Raw genomic sequence first — 24822 nt, 5'->3', positions numbered from 1 at the left:
GAACCGCATTAAGCATATTTTTCATGCCATATCGGACTCGATCAGGAACTGTTAACTCTTTGCGTTCTGGTATGGCCGCCATCTTTGTATCTCTTACAACGTCTTTCGCTTTAACAATGACCATCGGTGCCCTCTGCTGGATGGCGGCCAAACGACAACACTAAAGGAAGTACTTAAGCGGACGCTATTAGTTAATCGAATATAACTAATTTTGATCTAATAAACCTTTAATCGACAATTAATGTTTGCATCCACACATCTGATATTTGATTCTAACAGATTTCTGGATCCGTAAAGCAAGTCTCCACCCACCATGTGAGTTCCCAATGCCGAGGTGCATCATGGCGGCCGGCAGGTTTCCGGTGCTGCTGCCTCCGCTCAGGTTGGGGTAGCCACTGCCGTCGTCAGGGTCCAGCGGGGTGGACAGCGGCGAGGGGAACTGCAGGTTGCTGAGGTCCGGCAGAGAGCCACCGGTACTCAGCGAGCCCTGGTAGTGGGACAGACCCGGGTTCTGCTCCGGAGACGGAAATATACTGTGGAAAAAATGACGAGCGATTGTTAAAAGCTGCTGTCGCTACCATTTCAAAGCAATAATGGGGCGATTGTAGATAGAAAACAAAAAGTTAATTTATGCCAAAAAACTAAGAAATTTTTAGATTAATCTCAGAAATTTGCTAGAAAAGAACTTGGAAATTTATGTATTTGAAAATTTTCAACTTTAAGAAAGTCTCTTTGTGAGAAAAGCTCCTGCATTTTCTAGTGAATTTGTTAGAAAAACAACTCTGAAAATTTGAGATTAATCCAAAAAAATACATAAATTGTAGAAAAAAAACTTGAAATTCCGAAACTTCAAAAGTCAATTTACTGACTTTTTCCTAGAAAATTTCTGAGGTTAATCTAAATTTCTTCTAGCAAACTTTCAATTTTTCAAACTCAGAAATTTCCAAGTATTTTTAAAGAATTCTTTTGAGATTAAGCTCTAAATTTCTGAGCTTTTTTTTCCGACATTTCAGAAATTTTCTTAATTCTAGAAAATTTCTGAAATGTACTCTCTCCTCCGTCTTCTATAGCCCTAACATGGCATCATGCGTAACCACAGCTTTCTTCATCTGCTTGTTTTATTTTTTATTCATTAACTGTCCCTTTTTTATTTATTGCTAATGTTCCTATTTCTCTAACATGTGATTATGAAAATCAACCATGACTCATCATGAATTGGCACAGAACAATGCTTGCTTTCATAAAATCGTGTTTATCAGAAACCAGCAAATCAGGCTGCAGACAGACTGCTATCCTGATCCTTTTGTTTCATTTATTTAAATGTGCATTCAAACAAACATCCTCGCAGACATCCTGAATCTTTGGCGGCTCATTGAAGGAGGATGTTGTATTCTGTGAAATCAAAATATGACTCATGAATCACAGACAGCAGTTATGATGTTACAGTAACAGGGTGGCAGGTTTCATCCACAGGAAAGGCGTCTAAAATCTGAAACGTTTGGAGTGCATTTATTAATTACTTATACATAAATTGTGTTAACATTTTCCAATAAAATCTACATAAATGCATCACAATATGAGGTTGTAAAGTGAAAAAATATAAAGTTTTGCAAGAGTTGGGCTTCTGAAGCCACGTCTAAATATGTGAAGAGTAGAGTTGAACTGGTTAAGAACTAAAACAACAAAATCTATGCGATGGAAAATATGTTTTCCTGACTTTATGTTGACCTCTCCTCCAGTAAAGATATTTAAATCTTTGAACTAGTTTAATTGTTTTCAGTTGTTTGTGGAAATTATTTATTTCTAGAATTGTGCAGAGTAAATGTTTGAGAACTTACTTGATTCCAGGCACTTCACATGATTTGGGTCTTGATGCCAGAGACTGGACCTGAAACACAATCAAAATTAATTGATTATTATCAATCACTGATCATTTTCCACCCTCTGCCACTTTGTATGCTTAGTCATATTGCACCAGACTATTTTAGGGATTGAGATACAGATATCTGAGATTTTTATTAACTGTTTATCTCCATAATTTTTATTTTTCTCTCCTTTTTCATTTTTCTTTTATGCACACATTTTTGTTTTTTCTCATGTCCATGATTCATCAAAAATACATAACTACCAGGAGAAGCAAATTAAGTCTTATAAGCATAAAATTACATTAAATTACAGTTCTTATAAGAGGGAAAAACTAAACAGAAAATTCAAAAATACTTTATTGATCTTGAAACAACATGTTAGCTTCAGATTGTTTAAAACAAAAGTTTCCCAAAATGTGTCACAATTTAAGCATTATTAATTAGACTAAAATAAAGAATACAAGTAAAATACATAAAAAGTATAAGAAGGAGTTGTCATCTGAAGATAAGGACCAGCAGGAAAGACAAATATCTAAAATAAACAAGACGATAATTCTGATCAATATTTTTGGAATTTGAAATCTAATTTGTTGAACTGGAAGGTTTGCAGCGTGGGACCAGTTCATAATTTAAACAAAAATAATTTCTTAATATTGATGAAAAAGTTCTTCTTCTAATGGTAAATTATTTCACCAAACATGGCAAAAATATCTTGTTATAAGTGAAATAATAATCTCCCAATGGAACATGTAGTTTTCAATCAATATTAGGGGATTATTGACTTAAAACAGGGTCATATTTCTTAATGAAAAGTTATTTAAAACTTAGTTTTGTCTTATTTCAAGTGTATGAAGATATTTGCACTAGAATCTAGACCAAAATACTTGGTAAGATTTTGTGTTTTTGCAGTGAGCTTACTGGGAAACCCAGATGAGGCCATGGTTTCTGGATTTCACAACCAAGAGATTCAGCGTGGGAGTTTTTTTTAGAGAAGACACCCAGTTGGACTCAGTACTGGGGAACCATTTGATGACTCAGGAAAGCAAACCCTAGCAGGGAACGCTGAGGGTTCAGAGGACGAGAACCGCTGAAGGGCGGCCAGCGGAAGGAGCTCTTCGCAGCACTCTGGAACCGCAGCCGCGTTTCTTTGAAGTCAGAGAAATACCTCGCGCTGTCGTCAACAATCGGGATTGTAGAAATGTGTGTCTGGCTCGGTTTTGTCTGTTTAGAGTGGAACAGGAAGGACTGGTTGGACCGGTGGGGGAACATGTTTCTGCCAAGTCACGGCAGGAATTTAAGGTGTTGTGATCACCCGAACTGGCCCAGGCGCTTCGGCGTCGCTTGGAACACTTCACAGACCGCTCTTAAAGAGGCGGCGCATCGAATTCGCTTCAGGTTTCTACGAGGGTGATGACAGAAGTCAGGAATCTGGACTCAAAGCTCCCACCCAGATTAAATACTCTCCTCAGACAAGAGGAAACATGCACTTAAGACTGAGTCTATATATCAGGATATAAAGATAACCAGAGTAGATGTGGGTGGTATGGACTTAAAGTTTTACCACAATATTTTGTGGTACTATTGTGATAACAATAAAAAACAATAATAACTATTTATTGATTCTCTTTTAGGTAGCTCTAAGGTTGTGACTGCTTGTCACAGCGATTACAGCCCCACAAACACAAATACTGTTCTTGAAAAACATTCCTATTTGCTTGTGTAGGACATAAAATAACATAAAGAAGTCTGATTTATATCTTTATATTTTCCAATTTATTGGTATACAGTGGAAAAACATTTTTAAAATTAATAATTCAGACATTTTTGGGGAGTTTAAATAAGTAATTGGAATTTATAGTGACAACAATAAATCAAAACTCTTTCTTAGAATAAGATATATGATACGATAAATACCCATCTCTAAACCAGAGTCATATTTATAGCTCAGGTGATATTTCTCATTAAAAAAGTAAAATAAGAAACTGAAAAAGAAACAAGTGAAAAAAGGACAAAGAGAAACAGAAAAAGATTTATAAAAGGAAAAGAGAGAAAAAGAAAAACAAAGAAGAAAATGAAAAAAGAAAGAAAGCAGTCTCTGTAAAAAGAAAGTACACCCTCTGCCAGTTCTGAGGTTTTAGGTATCAGAACAGGATAAAATGAACGTGGTGTTTACCAGGTTCTAAAATTAGTTAAATCCAATCTAAAGTGTATATAACACACAGATTCCACGCTGTCATGAATAAATAAAGCTGAAGCTTTAAATCACAGTCTGAAAAACTAAGTACACCCCATGAGTCAGCAATAATTAGCAGCAATAACTCTCAGCAGTCTCCCTCTCACAATGCTTTGGATACATTTCCAAAGCATTCAGAGTCATTCTCCACTACAGAATGACTCGGTTTGGGTCAAAGTTCAGCTGTTTTAAACAAGCCCATATGATGATGCCTCCACCACTGTGCTTCACAGGCGATGAGAGGTTAGCAGTAGGTGTAAAACCCAAACATCTCCACACTGGTCCAGTCAAAATAAACCACAGTGAGGCTTACAAACATTTTTCTGATCATGAACTTAAACCTGCTGAAGTCTGGTCAGCAATGACAGACATTTCTATTATGTCCCCTTACACAAAATAAATTAATACATTTTTATTACCTTTCTATTACTTTTGTTCAGTTTTTATAGTGCACAACCATAGCAACAAGGTGTTGTTTTTACAACTGGGAGCAGTTGATTAGCATCTCAAAGGCACAAATAATATCTGAACTATGACCCCAAATTCCAGAGGAAATGAAACAGAGACTTCATGAATGCAGAGCAGAGAGAGGAGGAAGTTCAAACGTCTCTTCATCCGGCTTTCTAACCACACGGCCAGGAAGATTCAAAGAGGAGCAGCAAAAGCAAACGAGCTGGATTATCAGAGCTAACAACTGATGATGTCATCCAAGACATACTACTCTGGATTATCGTCTCTGCTGCCTGGAAATGGAGCTGTTAGCATGGCCTCTTCAGTCAGAGGCCTCTTCAGATTAGTTGCAAGACTGTCTGCTACTGGCGATCTGGCTGGACTGAGTCTATGATTATCCTAATACTGCGTTTAAATTTTTCCGATTCAAAATTTAATAAAGCTTAATGGTGGTGTAGTCATAGGAGGGGTGGATTGCGTATGAAAAGACTTTAAAATGTTAGAATATTTTAAAGCTTAGTGCTCATATATGTAAGTTTAATATCGTTTTTAAAAAGAGGTAAATGATGAAAACCAGGCTTTTAGAGCAGAAAAATATTAAAGAGTGCTAAAATGGTTGTTTAAATTTTACATACAAAAACACAAAAATCAGAAAGTTTGAGTTTATGAAAAAAAACAGGATGAAACACTTATTGTGACAACATGGCTGATCAAGTTGTTAGACTTGATTCAGTAGCTTTAAATACATTGTTTTATATTTATTTTTGACCTTTCTATTGTATTGGTATTAATATTTCATTTAAAGGCCTTGCTATTGAATTAGCTGTGCTATAAAAATTGTGATGCAGGAATTAGATTGTCACGATCTATGTTTCTTGTATGTGTCCTTATCAATAAACAATCAATTTGTTTGGAATAACCAGTTAAAAACTCACAACTTTCATTCCTCTGCTTTTATCCAAGCAGGGGTTTTGACTGTTTGTAGGATTTTAATTGCTTTTATATTTATCCTGAGTTTTATTTGATGTGCAGCACTTTAATCAACCATTTTTAAAGTGATGCATAAATAAACAAAAAATTGTGTGGTTTATGTTTGGTAATTACTAAAATTTCACCAAAAATCTGCTCAGCAAATGACTTAAATTCTTCTCGAGGGAAGACAGAATCATTTTAAACCATTTTTTGTTTGTTTCATGCTGGCAGCAGTAAAACGATTTGATGTGAAGCGGTAAAACCTCGTTACCTTCTTGGCCTCCCACAGTTGTTTGGGAAGAGGTTTCCCAACGCCCATCAGATTCTCCTCGTTCGGCAGAGCAGGAAAGGAAAAAACTGCAGAGAGAAACACGCAAATGAACAAAAACAATAAAAATCTCAATTATATTAGAAAGGGAGTAAAAAATGTGAACCCACCGTCTCCGCTGCCGTCTACGTCGGCCTCGTTGACACTAGCTGCATGCCAGCCTCCATGAACAACAGCAGGAAAGACATAAAGAAAACCAGAGCAGGGGAAGATTAGAGGATGCTTAATTAGAACCACCTGCTGTAAAGAATGCCACCATGTCTGGCTCAGCAGTCAGCACCCTGACAGGAGCAGCATGCTAACATGCTAACTGTTACCGAGCAGCTGGCACGCCGTTATTAATCAAAGATGAGGAATGTTGGTTCGGACATCAAAGAAAGACGAAAACAGAGAGAAACTCTGTTTTTCTGCTACAAAGAGAGCATTCTTCCTCTTTACTGCAGGTTAATTTTGGTTTAGCTTTTCATTTGGTTGATTCTGATGAATATTTCCTGCTCAACACTTCTGTTAGAAAATAAATCAGATTTTCCTCCTTTGATCCCCTAACCGCTCGTTCCTTCTTCCTCCATCAATGCAAAAACATAAAATCTTGCCCGATATATTTGCTCTAGTTTTTAATGCAAATGTTTTAGTGAACTTGAAAAGAGACCAAAATAACTTAAAAGTAGATTTTCAGCAAGATATAGGAGCTTGTTTTAAGTCAATAATTCCTTAAAGCTTCAGCATGTTTTAAGAATGTTTTTTCCATATCTATTAAAACTGTCACTCTGTCAATCAACCCCCTGTACGTGCTGCTCAATGTGCAAATGGTGGAAAAACAAGTTATTACAGGAAAATCGTTTATCCTCAGTTATCAGTGGCTATGCTAACTAGCCTTAGCATTGGTAACAGACCATGTTGTGGTGAATCAGCTCTAGTGTAGCAAAGAGGAAGTGGGAGGGCATGAGCATGAGAGTGATTGACAGCACTAAGACCCGGCTCCTGGCTCTGATTGGTTGTTTCTGAATGAGAGGTGTATTTCTTCAGTTTGTACTGGGAGCACTGGGAGAAGGCAGAGGATGTTGAGTTTTTCACAGATTATTTGCTACACTGTCACGACATAATGATCATTTTAACAAATATGTTAACAAAACTACAGCTTTAATATTGATGGAAATACTAGTTCAACTGGTGGACTGTAACAAGACATGTTCCCATGTTATAAGTGAAACAGTATGCCAGTGGATCTGGCACTTTTTCAAGTTATTTTTTGTTTTTAAGCATATGCACTGACTGATGGCATTTTTAAATGTTGTTGTTCTTGTGACAATGACAATAAAGATCTATCTATCTATCTATCTATCTATCTATCTATCTATCAATATTAAAGGAGTTGTTGACTTAAACTCCTTTATCTCATTGAAAAGTTACTTGAAAGTTAGTTTTGTCTTATTTCAAATGTACCGAGATATTTGCAAAAAATCTAAACAGAAATACTTGGTAAGATTTGGTGTTTTTGCAGTGAATGAAATCAGTCTCTCATTTCAGACACTTCCCTTTCTGCCTCTGCTGCAGATGGGACAATGAGGCGATACAATACTGGCCCCATTAAAGCCCCCAGCCTCACTTCCAACGTGTTTATTCACTGTTGCTCACACTCGCAACTAGGACGGAAGCAAGGGAACTGAGATGGAAAATGGCTGGCTTGTGTCCTTGGCAGAAGGGAATTCAATGTGGAGGTAGTAAATGCTAAAACGCGGTCTGCACCAACCGAAAGCCCGACAGCTGCGGGGTTGAATGTTAGATCTCCGCTCATTTCCCAGAGGCAGGAAAATCAGAGAGTGCAGCAGAAGTGTTTCCGCCCGGAGGGCAGAGTGAGTCAGTGCTGTAATTTCTAGTTAGCTGCTTCTTTAATCAGCCGGGGCTTAACACCACTCCAAACCGGCTAGAACCCTGAGAGGTGTCAACGAGGCCCCGGGGCGTCACAGCTCGGTGCGCTCACGCGTCAGCCTGTGAGGAAGCGCCGCTCGCTCTCCAACAAAAGCTGCCTTTGTATCTCACAGAGTGGTATTAAGTGTTCATTCACACCAGCCCTGTTCAGTCCGCTTTAACCCAACTCCAGTCCGTTTGCCTAGAAAGTCCGGTTCGTTTGGGAAGGTGTGAATGCGAACTCTGTTCCGCCTACAAATCTCGGTCTCGTTTCGGTTGAAGTGAACTCTGGTGCAGATTAGAGACCATTCCAAAACTACAGAGCAGGGCATTCTGGGTAAATACAACCAAAACAAACACGCTAGCGCTAGCAGAAAAGTGGCTCATGGTTTTTTACCAAAAGCTAAAGAGAATCTGCGACGGACTGGTGACCTGTCCAGGCTGAACCCACCTCTCGCCTGAAACGTTCGCTGGAGATAGGCACCAGCACCCCTCCCGACCCCGCTAGGGACAAAAGGGCGTTAGAAAATGGATGGATGGATGGATAAAGAGAAATCCTCCAACCGCCAAAATCTGACGCCACTACATTTTTGTTTGCATTCCCTGAAGAAGGAAGTTGTGCTCAGTGTCTTCTTCAGAGGATTTTTGTGTCATTCCCTTCACTGGTTCTTGGTGGAGCGCCCCCACAGGCGACGGGGGGAACATGTTTTTCAATTATTTTGGTTTGTTTGAAGTGAAAACAAACCACAGCAGCTGAAAATGCAACAAATGTTGCAATTTTTCCCTAAATCAAAGCGAGTCTACGGAATCATCAGGTGTGAAATCACACTAAAAGCTGTTTAAATCATGACTATTCTTTATTTTTAAAGGACTGGGTTTGGTCTATCTCCTTCTTTTTTCTGCTGACTTATATTAACACATTTTGAAAAAACTGTGTGATTTTTCGCTTATGTTGAAGTTAGCATGTAACCAGGGTGAACAGTAACCTAGTACATTTACTTGAGTATTTTTACTTTACTTTGAAAGTTTATTTTTTGAGAAACTTCTTTCGCCTCCACAACCTTTCTAGGAATCTTGTCATTTTGTTTGATCCCAAACGTATTTAGAGCCTGAAATCCTGAACCTCTGAACTCTGAAACGGTATGGATTGTGTCTAATATGCAGATCTGAACCGAGAAACCAAACAAATTACAAATGTAGTGATTTGATGCTGGAGCAATCTTCAGTTTGCTCTTTAGAGCATTTTAGGAACATCCTTTGGACTAAAACATAATCAGAAATATTTTATCATTCACCACAGGAAGATTCTCAACATTACAAACCAGGAACCTTATTAGAAGTAAAGAAAAAATAAATTTGAATATTTAAAAAGAAAAAATGAGAAAATATTTCCATAGAGGTTGAAAGAGTTCAGTCAGAGGTTGCGGTTATAGTTTCACTTCGACAGGCAGGAATGTGTCACTGTTTTACTTCGTGGCAGTCAGTTAGTTTTTCCTGTAGCAGTTCAGAAAACGATGGCGAGGATGTGAAGAAGAGTTCAACAATGTTTGTACTAATCTGGAAATACAGTAAAAATACAGATGGGAAAAAATATTCATGATTTAACTACAAAAAGTTATCTGGTATTATTCTGCTTTTAACAAAAAAGCAATTAAATAATCACATTAGGCCAGTAGGTGGCAGTAAAGTCACCATTAATGATTAAAGAAATGAAAACTTCTAAGTAAGATCATTAATACGTTTTCCTTTGTTAGTAAAACGAAAGCAGCGTGTTTCGGTTCTGACTCCATCGACTGTTTGAACACTGACAGAGCGGTACTTCCACCTGGGTCTAAGGTCGCCCATTCACACACCATCCTGTGATTCAGCTCTCTGAACAGGTTCGATTCAGACGGAGTGTCAGAAGCTCATTCTGAAGGCAACATCCTGTTTGAATGCGCTGAAATAAAGGAGGATTATCTGGGAAGCGAGAGAGGAAATGTCAGAAAACGAAAAGAGTTGAAATTTTCTGGGTTTGTCCTAAAGCAGAACCTGGGATTTTCAGACTTTTAGGTTTGGAGATGTGTGGATCAGCAGAGAGAGAAGCTGCCTGGATGGACTGTGTTCTCTGTTAATCAGTGACCAGAAGAACAGAAACACAAACACCATAAAGCTGGATGATAACAACCATAGGAGCTGCCTGCAAGCCGAACGCCACTGGAGTTGATTTTAGAGATAAGATGTTGAATATGTGGCAAAATTTCTCCATAAAATGAGAAATTCCTCCCAGATGGTGGTTTCCTGTCCTGGTCGGTGGTTTGCGTGACCCGCCGATAACATTCCACCTACTCTTTCATGATATAACGTGATGTCTGCCCTGCTCCTCATGGTCGTTTACACTCTCTCACACAAAAGACAAAACACACAGAAAGTTTGTCTGACAGCAGGAAACACATGCAAGGCCGAGCGTGTTGTGGTTCACTTTCCAGCCTTTCCTCAGATTTATAGATTCCTCTGACAGTTCTGAGGCATTCTGCACATGTGGGCTGAAAATATTTATTATTTTATGTTCCACAAATCACAAAACAACATAATGATGGAGTTTGGTTTGGTAAATAACTGTTTCATTTCTTTTTTTGGGACAAACATGGATTAGTGCTAAAATCTGGATACAGAAATCTCTTATCATTTTTATGCCATAAGTGCTAAACTCGATTAACAAACCTTCGGTCAAGTTTAAAACCCTAATCTAAGAGGATCTATAATTGTGAAATAATTTGACACAGAACTTTAAAAAGTTACTTAAATTTTCCAACACACATCTTGTGGTAAAAAAACATTTTATGAGACAATAGAGGAGATTTTGGATCCAGTTTAAAGAACTCAATCCCTCACCTGATTTCTAGCCTTTCTGTTTAACATTATGATCAGAAATGTATTCGAGGTTTTCACATTTAAGGGTTCATAACTTTGTCATTGAAGTCCGACCAAATCAGGTCAAATTCTGTAAATTTGACTTTCTTTGAAGAACTGTTCATAAAAATTAAATATTTAGTGAGCCACGCATCTGTAAAGCTGCGGGGTTCAGGCTAGCAACAGAACAGATAGCCTCACTAGCTAACTGGTTTCCGTTTGTTGGACTTCAGGATGAAATAAATGAGAAAATAATCAGCAATACTTCTTCGCTGATTATTTATTGATAGAAAATGTATAAAATATTCACATGAAAATGCAACTTGAGAAGTTGAAATACTCCAGTGCAATGCTACTAAACAACTTACTGCCTGAACACAACTTTGACTAAAATTCAAATGTTTGTTAGAAGATTCTAAAAGCATTACTGATTCATTCAAATAAGCATTTTACTGCTGTATTTTTGTCAAAGGACAATTAATTTTACACTTTGTGAACAAAACATTTAAGGAATATGTTTCTAACAGAATGCAGTTTCACTCTGGATGTTTCTGATCATTCATAATATCTGTTTAGTATCTGAAATTGAGAAGAAAAAATGAATATGTTTATTCTAGGGGTTTTTTTAGCTGTTCGGGGAAATTTCTTATTTAGAAGCGTTGGAGCAGAAAATATCTGCAGGCTCTGAAATTTTAAACTATATATCAAAAATAAAGTACAAAAAAGTGAGGTCAAAAGAGTTTCTCACATAAAAATACAGTCAAATAAAATGAATAAAAACAACAGAAAGTAAAAAATGAAGTGAGTAAGTGTGTGTTACTCTCACCATTGCGCTGCGGAGGACCTCGGCCCATCTGCTGGTTCATGCCGAAGGGGTCCTGAGGGTTTGGGTTCATAGCGCTCGTATGCAGAGCAGAGTCCGAGTTGGTTCTGAGTAGGAGGAAGAGGAGAGTTATGCCAAGTGTTCCAGCACCTTGGACAGAGGCAGGAGGGTTTGTGAAGGCCGTAAGGGTCAGTGATTCACTCCGCTTCCTCTCTGCCTCCACGCAGGCGGCTTTTCTCTGCAGGCTCACGCTGACCTTACACTTACACCCTCACAGGATCGCACTAACCGAGCAGCACCCTGTGAGCAAAACACAAACTGCCTCTCCGACCAAACACTCACCCCGAAAGCAAGAAATGTCTGATAAATATATAGTTACCAATGCAATGTAACTACTGTCCTTTAGTGCAGCTTGGAAAGTTAATGAAAATGATTTTTTTTCACAATATCATTTTGTTTGAACCTTAATCCAGACACAGGTGATAAGTGATAAAATAACCAACGGTTGAGAACTTTTTTGTATAAAATAAAGAAATTGTTGACATTTTGCTTGTTGCTAAGTGTTTAGAAAGCAGAGAGAGATGGTCCAAACTTTACAACCAGCAGATTAACTGGTAACAACTAGACCTGTTGTCATAAAAATAAATACTGCTGGATGATAAATTGTTGGATAAATGATAATATTGTTGTTTTGGGAACACTTCCATTTGATAATGGCATCATAATGCCAGTTTGTCTCCTCAAAGACCACTAAACTTTAACTTTGTAAAGAACTCTTAACAGAGGTGTGACCAAGTCACTGTGTTGCAAGTCTCAAGTAAGTCTCAAGTCTTTGTCCTCAAGTCCGAGTCAAGTCTCAAGTAAAGACAGGCAAAAGTCGAGTCAAGTCTCAAGTCAGGAACCTTTAATTTCAAGTCATTTCGAGTCGTTTTTATTTTATATTTTTTTTATAATTTGCAATTATACATAAAATTCCAATAATAGACCATTTGTTCGTTTTAAAATATGTATTTATCTCAAATGATAGAACATGTGTAGCTGAACACAAAGTATAAAAAACATTTTTAAATTGGACCACTTTATTGCCCAGTTCTGTTAAACTTGATATTCAATAAAAAAAGAGGAAAATGCTGACATTTCCACAGCACAATACAAAGAACCATAACAGCAGTTTTTTCCTCTTTTCTCTGACCTGTCAAAACAATATATTGTCAATATAATTTCCCAACGTAGATGTCTTCAAATACACCAACCATCCTTAGATGATACTAGACCCGGCTCATCATCATGATGGGACAGAGAGACTCTGTTCCCTGTGTTCAGGTCCAGAATCTGCTTTCTGTTCCGGAGCCCCACTCACTATCCACCGGCTTCCTGAGCTAACACGGTGCACATTATTTGTGGAGGCATTTGAAGGACCGGATTTATGGTAAATAATCACCAATTTAACCCGGAGTACACATGCTAACACGAAGTTAGCTAAAGTCAACTATCTTACAGCAAAAGAAAAGCGCCACCTACCGATCTTTGTGAAGCTTCAAATGCCGGACAAAGTTGGACGTCGTGGCATCTCCATCCGATATTCTCTTCTTGCATGTTTTACAAGTTGCAGTTCGTTTTTTAGTCGAAAGTTCATAACCTATGTAGCCAAAAGAAATTACTCGCGGAAGCATATTCGAGCTGTTATTTCGTATTTCGCTCCCTGAGCTCTGTAGCTTTGCCGCGTTTTTTTAAACGTCCAAATCCTGTTAATTTGATTGGTTGTGCTGCAGCTACGTACACATACATACATAAGGAGAGAGGAAAACCATAGTGACGGTCTGCGCATATTGATACGGAATGAGTGACATTAATTAATGACGCCACTTTATAAATAATGTGTTTTAAATTTAAGACTTTGAGTAAAAAATATCAAGTCTTTTCAAGTAAACAGCTTCAAGTCGAGTCAAGTCCCAAGTCAATGGCATGAAAGTCAAAGTCAAGTCCGAGTCTTTGAGCATTTTTTCAAGTCAAGTCTCAAGTCGTGATTTTAACGACTCGAGTCTGACTCGAGTCCAAGTCATGTGACTCGAGTCCCCACCTCTGACTCTTAACACTGGAACTGGAAGATATTTTAAATATCCAAAATAAAACAACAAACAATACATAATATGGAAATAAAAACCACACACAATTGAAACTATAAATAAAATGGATTATGATGTCTACATGAACAAAATCGCTTTTCAAAAAATATTAATAGAAATTATGAGTCCAATTTTAATTTATTGTTAAAGTGAACGGACGGATGGATGGATGGATGGACGGACGGACGGACGGACGGACGGACGGATGGATGGATGATGTCTGGGATTATCATCCTCACTGTTGTTTAAGGTCAGGAGTCAAAAGAAGAAGATTTGCTGCATGGCTAAAGGAGTGCCAGGCTAGATTTATTTTAAAAACAGATGTAACTCATTTCTTTGACAGAATTTACTTTTTTCTTCTTCTTCAGATTATTTTTAAAGTTTAACTGAAACATTGTGACATGCGTTAGGCGGATCCCTCTCCCTCCTTGTTTCTAATAATCCCTGAAATTCATGCATACATTTCAGATCTTTGTCTTTTTTCTCACCAACAATTAATTTGCACATGGACAAGCTGTGCAAAGGCATCAGGAAATCTGCGCTTCACAAAGTGTCCCAATGTTTGTGTGGACCGGGCCAATATGCATTATTTTCCAGATAAGGTGAAGTAGGTCAGACAAGATGAACCTGAAATCTTTACCTCTGTACTTGTGTCTGTTAAAGGTTCAAACATGTAGACACATTAATAAATTTTAATTTTTGAAGCATTTTGGAATATCTCATCTCACCTTGTTGAGATGAAGGAAATTATCTCTGAGTCGTATTTTATGCAATCATTTATTAATTTATAATCAGAAAGCTGTACGTGTCGCTCCTCTAAAACATGCAACCTCTTTATTTAACATTGTTTTAATCACTAATCTAAATAAAGGTGTTCTAATTACACCCATTTACTACAAACAGGTGGGTTTTATTTTATTACATAATAAAATTTTTGCATTAAGCTAAGAAGAAAATTTTAAAAATCAAAATAAATTCAAAAGTTTTGAATAATTCACAGATATATTCCAATCTATATCTGAACCTATCTATTTTTATCTGCAGTTTTGTGGAAATGTTCACACTTTTGCACAAAAAGTAGTTACATTTTTTAGTGAGTAACACTATAACAAAAACATCACATAAAATTCACAAAAATAAGACTTAAAACATAATTTATGTGTTCTCTACAGAAACTGAATAATTATTAGCTTTTATTCTTAAAACGAAGCCAAAAACAATAAATGCAATTGAATTAAGAAGTCAAATTGCTGAAAGGAAGAAAATATTAGGTAGGAGTCATTTTGTTAAGCCGCATGGGCCAAGAGTCCTAACGTTTGGTTAGTAAGAGAAAAATGATTATTGTTTCAGGAAGAACAGATTAAAAAGATGCGTGAAATACTGCAAAAAGAGGGAAAATAAATCCATCCACTACACTCAGACTGTGGATGTTTACATTAGTTCACCAAAGAGGAAAAGAGAGGATTACTGAGATGATAAAAATCAGATGGAGATTTACAAGAGAGACAAACAAGAACATTACAGAAACAGGAGAACCGTTGGTCTCTGCGAGCGAGGGACAAAGCGATAAAGATAAACTGAGGAAAGGAGAGAGATTGGAAGAGGGACGGAGGGGGTCAAGGGTCACCTGTTGAGCTGTGATATTAATCTAAACCCCGGCCGTTTTTCCTCAGTCCATGGCTGCTGTTCCCTTCGAAGACAGAGGAAAACCAGGACAGACATGATTACTGGCTGAAAGAGGAGAGCCCTGCTAGGAATTAGGACATGTTGGTGTTTGGACAGAAAGCTGACAGAAGAAAAACCCTGGAAAGCACTCAACACAACCGTTTCATTTCAGGGGGAAAACAAGACAATTCACAGGAGAGTTACAAGTGATGAAAAACCATCATGGAGGCTAAATGAGAGCAACGACCGCCTGGGCTCCATTTTGTAGCTGGACGACCAAACAAACAAAGCTCCTAAATATCAAATCAAACCAACCTGATGAGGTCAGTGTGGTGAAAACCGGAGGCAGAGCAGGAGCTCAAGAAAATACTTCAGAAGGAAAAGGAGGTCATGACCTTTGTTTAGGCTAAAAGCTGATTTTTCTTATTTTTGTTTTAACCAGTGAATCCTTATTTTTACCCATAAATAAATCTTTTTGTGTCCTTCAACTATTTCTTGTTAGTTTATTACATAATTTATGGAGATAAACGGTTATTAAAAAAATGCTACAACCTCATGAATAATTTAAAACTTCCTGCATCAGAAAATATTTCCATTTATTTCGGCTGTTTTTGTAGTTTAGCCAGTAACCCAGAGCAAATGTTTTGATCTGCTGTCATTCTCCAACAACCAGCCTGCAGATCCCGATGAAGGGATTTCTTTACTATTGCATATATAAATGTTTTCTTCTGGTGGAAGAAAACAATTTTTGGTGCAGTGAAAGTGGAAACAAAACTGCTGCTAAACAGGCACTGGTCCCAGTTTGGATCAGAACTCAAAAATTGCTGATAAAGAACTAAAACACCAATTAGAAAATCCAGATTTTCATGGTAAACTTAAGTAAGAGAAAGAGTCAATGAGATCTTCTGGACTACTTCATGTTGTCAGACAGGTTCTATAAGCCAGGCCAGAAGTACAGTTTAATCACAGTTACTTTATGAAGTGTGATTACGTTTTGAAAACTGATTCATGTTTATACTCAGGTTTTCTTTGTTTCAGACAAACATTTGTTTCATGATCTGAAACTTTCATTGAAACAAAGAACTCTAAAAAGGACTAAATACTTTTTGCATTAGAAATACACAATGCATCAGCATTGATATCAGTATTGGTTTGATAGGTAAAACTGGGGTGATATTATTAATAATATCTAGACTGGGTATCAGTGACAATGTGGACGGATCTACTCATTTTAATTCTGTGCTTTATGCTCCGAGTATCATCATGCTTTATAATTTATTTTACATTATATTTAGAATTCCTAATTTCACTTTCTGAGCCATTTGAAGTTTGTTTTTTATCAGTTTCATTTTATTTATTATTGATTTTATGTTGGCTGTTCTCCTAATTGCACTGACTGAACAAATTAAAATTGTTTTTACATGTTTAAAGCTATTGATGTATTTAAGTGTGCTGTAAGGGTGCAGAATTATCTAATTAATTTGTAATTCAGTTCATTTATGTTTAAAAATAAAACAGGGTGCAACAATTGTAGTTTCCTGTCCAATCTCTGACTACAGATCTTTAAAAAAAATGAAAAAGTTCAGTGGACCCCTAGTTTTAAGTAAATTTTCCAGTGTTTTTCTGTATCAGCCGATGCTAAACCTCAGATATCTGTATTGGAGCTGAAAAATGTGGATCAGTGCATCCCTACATAACACCAATGTTAATATCAAGATAACATTTTTAAACCCTACTTTACATTTAGTTCCAGCCACTTTGTTGCATTTTGTAGCTGTTACTTGTTTCCCACCGAAAGCTCCTCTGTGGCTGTTAAGCCAAGCGTTGAAGCACTTGAAGAGGGAAGTTGTTTTTTTTAAAGAAGAGTCTTTACAATCATTGTCACTATGACAACGATTAGCTTTGGATTTACCGTGAGCGTGCTGCGAGTAAACCTGCAGAGGTCTGGAGGTCAGGGATACCTCGCTGTGAAGAGGACGCCTCTCCCAGCGTCTGCTGGGGTTTTTGCTCGCTGACATTTGCTGAGCAGTTGAAAAACAAAGCAGGCAAAATACAAAACTCTGTGTGTGTGTCAAATTACCTGGCTAAGGGATGGTCGTCACTGTAGGCAGCACGCTCCATGCTTATATTTAGATATATGACGCAGGTTAAGGAATGCAGAGTAGATGTGACACTCCCAGCTTGACAACAAATCACACAAAGGAGTTGTCTTGATGTTACATCAACCACTTTTTATATGATACACCAGGAGCCACATCAAGATCCGGAATCCACTCAAAGGGCCAGCAGTGGCAAAATTTATCGATAAAAACTGACTTGATTTCATTGATAAAATAATATTTAGGCACACAACTGTTGACAGCTATTTATGTTAGGGTTCCTTTTTTCTGTTTTCTTCCATTAAGCCCAAAATAATAAGCAAACAAGAAAAAAAAACATTTAAAGTTTTGGATCTATGATCCAATTCATACAAAGAAATCTGATTACTTTATTTGTTTAATTACAAGAGCTCATGTTAATTGTTGAGTAGGTAAAAAAATCAAAACATTGTGCTAGTTTTAGATTTTAAAACTAGAATTATGTGACAAAAAGTTTGGGCATTACTACTCTGGAGTTTGGAGGCCACATAAAAAGTATTGGGGTCCGGATTTGGCCCCCGGGCCTTGTGTTTGACACACTTTGTTCTTTTGTTGTTGTTTTTTAATGATTGAAGACACATGGAGTTCTGGATTTGAAAGGTTAAGACTTCTTTCCTGGCTTTTGCTTAAAAACAATTTGTTCACAAATGAGATAAAGCAGCAGCTAAAAACTGCAGCACAGCGTCTCCCCAAGAGGCTGCGTTGGAAAAGTTTCAGATGTCTCTGCGGGAAGGCCGCTCCGTTTCTGGGTTCTCCAGGGAAACAGTGATTTCATCCCCAGAGAGGCTGGCGCACCAGCAGCAGGCCAAAGATGGGTGAGCGGACCAGGGGAGGGCGTGGGACCGGGCCCGGCCGCTGACCCTGAAGCAGATGCAGAACTCTTTTCAGGTCTGAAGTCTCAAGACTCCCGTTAGAGCTTTAAACCCCTGAACGGGCCCGATCCTCCATCTTCTGGCTAAAAATAAAGACATGTTCAGGAACTCCGGAGAGGAGATAAAATCTGCCGAGCAGAGCGCTGGTCGCCGCGCGGATAAAGGCTGTGTGAACCACTCAGTTCCCCTGCTTTGCTGTCACGCCTCACCATCTCTGCGAACCGACCTGCTGCTTTTCGGCCTTCGTGGAACAGACCCTAGAAAGCTTCAGGACTCTGCTCTTAAAGGGACAGTTCAGAGTTTCCTCAAGTAGCACACTTAGCAAAATGTGTCCGTTGTCATAGTGACACTGATTGTAAAGACTCTTCTTAAAAAAACATCCAGAAACTCCTGCTTCAAGTGCATCAGTCATCAGACACAGTTGGGCTTTCAGTGGGAAACAAACAGCAGCTACACATCTAGATGTAACAAAGTAACTAAAAGTTTTTTTTCAAACCAGTTCCAATTTTTAAAAAATTTTCTGACAAAGAATTTACAAATGCCAGAAAATATTTTCAAAAAGTGGCTTTTATTTCAATCATCCTTTCTGTTAGCTGCACAACACAGCATCAGGGCCAACCCACAATAAAGTTTTGTTTAATTACCAGACAATAATTTTAATATTAGCAGAGGAAAGACGCAGTTTACCAAAAAAACCGAGAAAAAGTTGTTTTAATGAGAAAAAAGTTTCTATAATTATCAAATCACACATGACTTTGTCTGTCGTTTTCCTCAAAATAGATTTGGTTGTTTCAAAGTCCTGCTACTGATAATGATTTGATACTGATGTGTTAAACGTATTTCCTTATCTCTAAAAGCGACACTTCACAAGATGCTCAACATTCCTCATCTTAATTTTTATTTTTTGTGTTAGTGTTTTGATTCTACTAATATTACGACTGTATTCTTAATCATAGAATACAGTCTGTGCAGTTATAATCATAGCCTGGTGCTAATATTCAGTCTTAGAGCTGACCTGAATTCAAAGTCCAAATAAATAGAAGCTGTAAAACACGCTTGTCAAACAAGATGGCCGTCCTCTGCGCGCTGATGTCACTCTGAACTATGAAAAACTAAAGAGTGAACCTGTAAAAAAAAATCCAGATATTCCGAAAATTTTATCTTAAAAAAAAAATAAAATAAAATTTCAATCAATCAACAAAACTGATTGATCGCTCAGTCCTAATTTGAGTAAAAAAAACCCAAACATTTCATCAGTGGGTTTTCCTTTGCAGGTAAAATAATGACTTTTCAACCATTCTCATTAAAGCCTCACTTCAAAAACACTGAACTAACAACATAAATTGGAGCTCTTTAACAGAAGCATCAACAGGTGGGGGAGGGGCGGTTGTATAATGTACTATCCTACCACAGCTTGTAGATTTTCAAGGCTCTTTGATTGTTTTGTAACCCAGGCTCGTTAATCAGAGGTCAGCAGGGGGCATTTAATCACCTGACTCGTTTTCTCTCACTGTTGGCTCCTGATTGCATCACCTTTACGTTTCCAACTCATCAGACGTTTTCCTGATGAAACACTGATCAACAAGCCTCTAAATATCTGTGTCAGCCTTCCTAAAACACACACGCCACATGTCTTCTGCTTCCTGTTGCTCCTGGTGCGACTGGCACTGCAGACGTTTGCAGCAGTGAAAGAGTTAAAGCTGCTGAGGCTCTCGTCCACAGCTGACTAACGGTAATGAAGCGCAGATGTAGTTGGAGTTGTAAACACTTACCGCCCCTCTCTTTCCCAGGAGATGGACAAGCGGAGAATCTGCCCTCACAGCCAAAACACTTCACATGGACGATGTTTTTATATGAAGGGCTTTTTGTACTCTCAAAAAAGTACAAAAAGCTTGTATTACTCCTAGTGATGGAGGCTTTTTGCTCCGATGATAATTAGTGAACACAAACAGAGTCTTTGTTTCCTCTACAACGCTGAGCTGCGTCTTCATTCTGATACAAAACAGGAACATGGAGCAATAAAAACATATGATTTCAGGCTGAGATGCAAAGATCCGATACTAATATTTGTATTGGTTCCCACAAGTCTGAACCAGAAGTGCCATCTTGGTAGGCAAACGGAATGTATAGTGCCCCCATTGCTTCCAGACCAACAAAAAATATGTTGACACTCTTAACTAATGTGTAAGAAAATGATACAGAAACAAAATGGCTTCTGCCAGGATCGACCCGTATGAGATGGAGAATGAAAACATGTCAGACAATGTGGACAAGCTGCCTCTGATCTCATACTATGACACAGTTCACTACTGAGTGAACATGAAGAGTGTGTACACCATGGAGGAGCTTCGGTCCTGAAATCTATGGACGCACACATTCAACGTTTCAACTGCTTTGTAAAGGACATACGAACAAGATGAACAACAAGGTTCTGGTGATTGGCAGAGTCATACAGTAACACACACGTAGGCTACATGTTTGTCTTAGCTGGCAAATAAAAGCTACATTAGCTAAGCTAATTTTGCTAGTTCAGCAGTAAGTACTACAGTAAATATCTTTATCTTAGTACTGCACATAGGTGGACAGAATACTCAAATTGTAACTGAGTAATAGTTGAAATGTACTTAAACTTATTGTTTATAAGTTAGGAGTGAGGTAAGAGCTAGTAATAAGCTTGAGGCTTGTTTATTGTTGTCATAGCAACTCCATAGCAACTGCCTGTGACGGAAGTGTAACCTCACATGAGAACTATATATTGAAAAAAATTGCAGATCGGGCATTGGTGCCAAAGTGCAAAATCCATGAGGGCGGATCTGTTCAGTCTAACTCTCTGATTTTATTATTTATTTTACATTATTTTTAGCATTCCTAATTGCTCTTTCTGAACCATTTTTACATGTTTCACCAAAGTAGTCAATCTATTGTTTTTGTCAGTTTCGTTTTTTTTATTATTTATTTTACATCGGCTGTTCTACTCTTAATTGCACTGACTGAACAAATTGAAGTTGAGTTGTTTTTAAAGATTTGACCAAGCTTGTGAAGCTGTTGGTGTATTTAAATGTTCTGTACTGGTGCAGTGTTCCCAAATACATTTATAATTCAGTACATAGTATATGTCTGTTTCTTTTAAGTCACTTTTTTTCTGCGTTGGACAGTACTAAGCCTCGGGTATCTGCATCAGAAGTGAAAAATGTGGATTGGTGCGTTACTGGTTTTCATGCTGATAAGTGGTGAAGAAATTTTTGGAAAGTGACTTATAACGATAGATTTCCTAAAATTTGGTTGCTCTTCAGGCTCTGAAAACTATCTTGCATGTTTGGACTGGGCCAGTTGAAGTGCCACTGAGGCCCTCCTGTGTGTCCCTGTGTTTTCACAGGCGATGTGGGCCAAACTCCACAGCTACGGAGGAAGTTTCTCCCTAATGCATGCTGTGACAGCAATCTGCTGCAGGTTGGAGCAGGAGGCTCAATATGGCCTGCAGCAACATGACAGCAATGCATGTTTGGAAGAGACGGAAAAGATACAATAATAATACTTAAAAAGAAATATGGCAGTTATGAGTTAAACAATCTTTAGTACTGCTGAATGAATGAGTCTCATGCAGTGAGGTCAGATTCTGAGCATTAAGTTTGCAAATTTACAGGCAATATACTTACTTTGTTTTTATTTACTTGTAGGGTTTTTTGTGTGTGTTGAAACAAGGATCTAAAATGTTTTTAGGAATATGTATTTATAAAGAGTAAAACAACAGACATTAGATAATAAAAGCAAGTATTCTATCAGGTCTGTTCTATTTTTGGCTGATGTTCTAAACAATCTGAGTTGTTTTCATTCATTACCTCCAGCACAGAGAACACTTCCACTAATCTGCTAATGTGCTAGCAGCAGAGCTCATTTTTTGATTAGTGCTTTAGCTAATGATGAAAACTTTTAGCGCATTTAACGTTCCCTAAATAATTTTTTTCCAGATAAATTCTAATGCGTTAATTTATTTTAATACATTAGCATTAGCTTCCACTAAATACCATGTTGGTTTAGTGCGTTATTGGAACTAAGGTTTATGATTAGCGCCTTAAAGTTAGCGCAAACACCTTTTTAGTTAGGGGTGATTGCATCAGTTAAATGCATCAAGAACACATCTCAACTTCATTTCCCGCTTGATCCCAAATCGTTTCATCTGTCAAAGAAACTGCAGAAAGTCTTTTCCTAAACAGTAAATCTTTATGAGATTTACTTGTTGAATTAAAACTGGGATTGGTGGGTTAAGGCTCAAACAAATGTAAAAATTGGTAACAAAAGTCTGAATCATAAACTTCCATTAAAAACATAACAGGTTTGATTCTGTGATCTAGTGTTGTGAATAAAACAAAAAGAACCATCACATTTTTCACATTATTTAAATGAGATGAATGTATTTCTAGATTAAGAAACTGATTAATCGCTTAATTAATTGCTGATGTCAAAATCATTTTTAAAACTCGAGTTGGGAATTTAGATTCCCAATGTAAAGTTGGATTTTTTCGCTGTTTTTCAGTTCAAGTTCCTTTCTACTGTCGCCACATGCTTGCACATAAGGAGGCTTTAGCGGAGCTTCCTGAGATCGATCATGTTATGATTTTACCAACTGTAATCCAGTTACGATTTTATGATTTTATTATCATAGTAGTTTGACAATGAGTCGTATAAAAACAATTGAATCAGACTGTATGTGTTTTTTGTTGTTGATTCAGCTTAAATGACTAGATTTTACTGGAATGAAATGAATTGAACTTAATTTAGATGACATGGGAATCTATAAAACTGGATTACAGTTGGTAATTTGTTGTAATTTGGCCCTACATATGGGAACTGAATAGAACTAAATTGGTGGCAGCCAGATTTCCTGCTCCTTTTTCTCAGTGCTTTATGTTCAGTTTTGAATGTAAAGCTTCGCTGAGTTCAGCGGCTTTAAGCCTCACTGTGTCTCTTTAACTTCAAACTGAACATTCCTTGGAGGTCATGTAAGTTTGCTGACTATTTTGTCTGGGCAAGACCAGCTTTTAGAGAACCAAAAGTTCCTGCATGGCTTCCATTGTTTATTACTGTCAATTACAATCAGCAGAATTCTAATATCTCCAATTTCAAAATAATTTTTTAGACTCCATTAAAAAAAGGTGAATCACTTTCAATGCAAAATTACACATCTGGATCACAACTAAGAGCAAAGTGGCATTTTTTAAGGTTTAGTATCGGTATTCTTGGAGCTGACTGGTCATTCATAGGAATTTAATTTCTCAACATTATCAGCGTTCTTATAGATTATAAATTGGTGCACCCCTGCTGGTGTTGGATATTGATATTGGCCCAAATTGCTCATCAGTGCATCCTTATGCCAAAATATATAGTCTGTTTTGTCATGATAACAGTTTTCTTATCACTATTAAACCATATTTTTACCTAAAAATCATTGTAATGATTTCATCTTTTAGTACTTTCTTCAACATTTTTCCAAGAGTTGCAGCAATTTCCTCCAAATTGTTGTAAAAAAGTTGGTCTCAGAGCTCAGAGTGGTCTAAAGTTTGAAATTATTCAAGTTAGGTGATGATAACCGGCATGTTTTTACACTAAGTGTGGTTTTCCTGCAAACCACAGCTAACAGAAGAGGCATGGAAATACATAAATCATGAAAAGACAACAGCCAAACATACTGAATGTGTTCTATGAAAACAGATTTTTCTGCATTTTCCATTGAATGTTTACAGAAACAATTATACGCACATTTGATTGATTATCAATGTGAATGTAATCAACCATTTATTGTACATTAATAAAATTATTTTACTCATTCTAGAGGTCCCATTTTGTAAATATATTTTATTATTTAAAATCTAAAACTTTTTTGAGAATAACTAATTGTTAAGTTTTGTTTAGAAAAAACTTAACAATTAATGTTAATTTTAACATTAATTAAACCTAATTAATGTTAAGTTTAACATTAGACATGCCCACATGTCTGACCACTCTGAGCTCTGAGAATGTTAAGTTTAACATTAATTGTTAAACTTAACATTAAGTTTAACAATTAATGGTCTTCCAGAAGACCAGAAGCATCTCCTGGTCTTCAACCCGATCAAACGGTTCATAAAATGATTCCTTAGTATAGAGTCGGGAAGCAACAAGCAATTATTTTAGTAATCAATTAATCAATTATTCAGTAAAAGAAATGGAACATTCCACAGATTTTTCATTTAATCACTTAGGCCTTTTTTATACAATATTAGAAATACATTAAAAGATTTAAATGAACAAATAATTCAATTTCTTTTTTAAATATGAAAATAAACATATTATTGACTAAAATGCGATAACGAAGGATTCCTTTAGTGAATCTGAACCAGGAGAAGCTAAAATCTATTTACAGATAAAGGTATTTTTATCTTAAATACAAATTGTTCATATTTCTTTACAGTTTTGGATTAAATCTTGCTCTAAATATGTTGTTTTTATCACCAAATTGCCTTTTCTTAAGTCCAGTTTACGATTAATCGATTACTAAATTAGTTTTCACAAA

At 37.1% G+C, this 24822-nt stretch overlaps 1 protein-coding gene across 6 annotated transcripts in view; it reads right to left on the bottom strand.

The window, feature by feature from the left end:
* Positions 1-24822, bottom strand: part of crtc3 (CREB regulated transcription coactivator 3) — a 48325-nt gene that overhangs the window by 8257 nt on the left and 15246 nt on the right. For 2 of the 6 annotated variants that reach the window (XM_028014157.1, XM_028014158.1), the window contains exons 5-10: positions 15225-15287; positions 11475-11578; positions 5959-6009; positions 5792-5877; positions 1839-1888; positions 313-533 (exon numbers count right to left, since the gene is read on the bottom strand). In XM_028014157.1, coding sequence (XP_027869958.1) covers positions 313-533; positions 1839-1888; positions 5792-5877; positions 5959-6009; positions 11475-11578; positions 15225-15287 — 575 coding nt within the window. The remainder of the gene's footprint in view (positions 1-312; positions 534-1838; positions 1889-5791; positions 5878-5958; positions 6010-11474; positions 11579-15224; positions 15288-24822) is intronic. The other 4 variants (XM_028014161.1, XM_028014163.1, XM_028014159.1 and 1 more) reach the window with 3 other exon arrangements.

The sequence above is a fragment of the Xiphophorus couchianus genome, chromosome 4 (genome assembly GCF_001444195.1).
Source record: "Xiphophorus couchianus chromosome 4, X_couchianus-1.0, whole genome shotgun sequence".
Classification (NCBI taxonomy): Eukaryota; Metazoa; Chordata; class Actinopteri; order Cyprinodontiformes; family Poeciliidae; genus Xiphophorus; species Xiphophorus couchianus.
The sequence above is the reverse complement of the archived record's forward strand: the minus strand, read 5'-3'. Positions and strand labels throughout refer to the sequence as shown.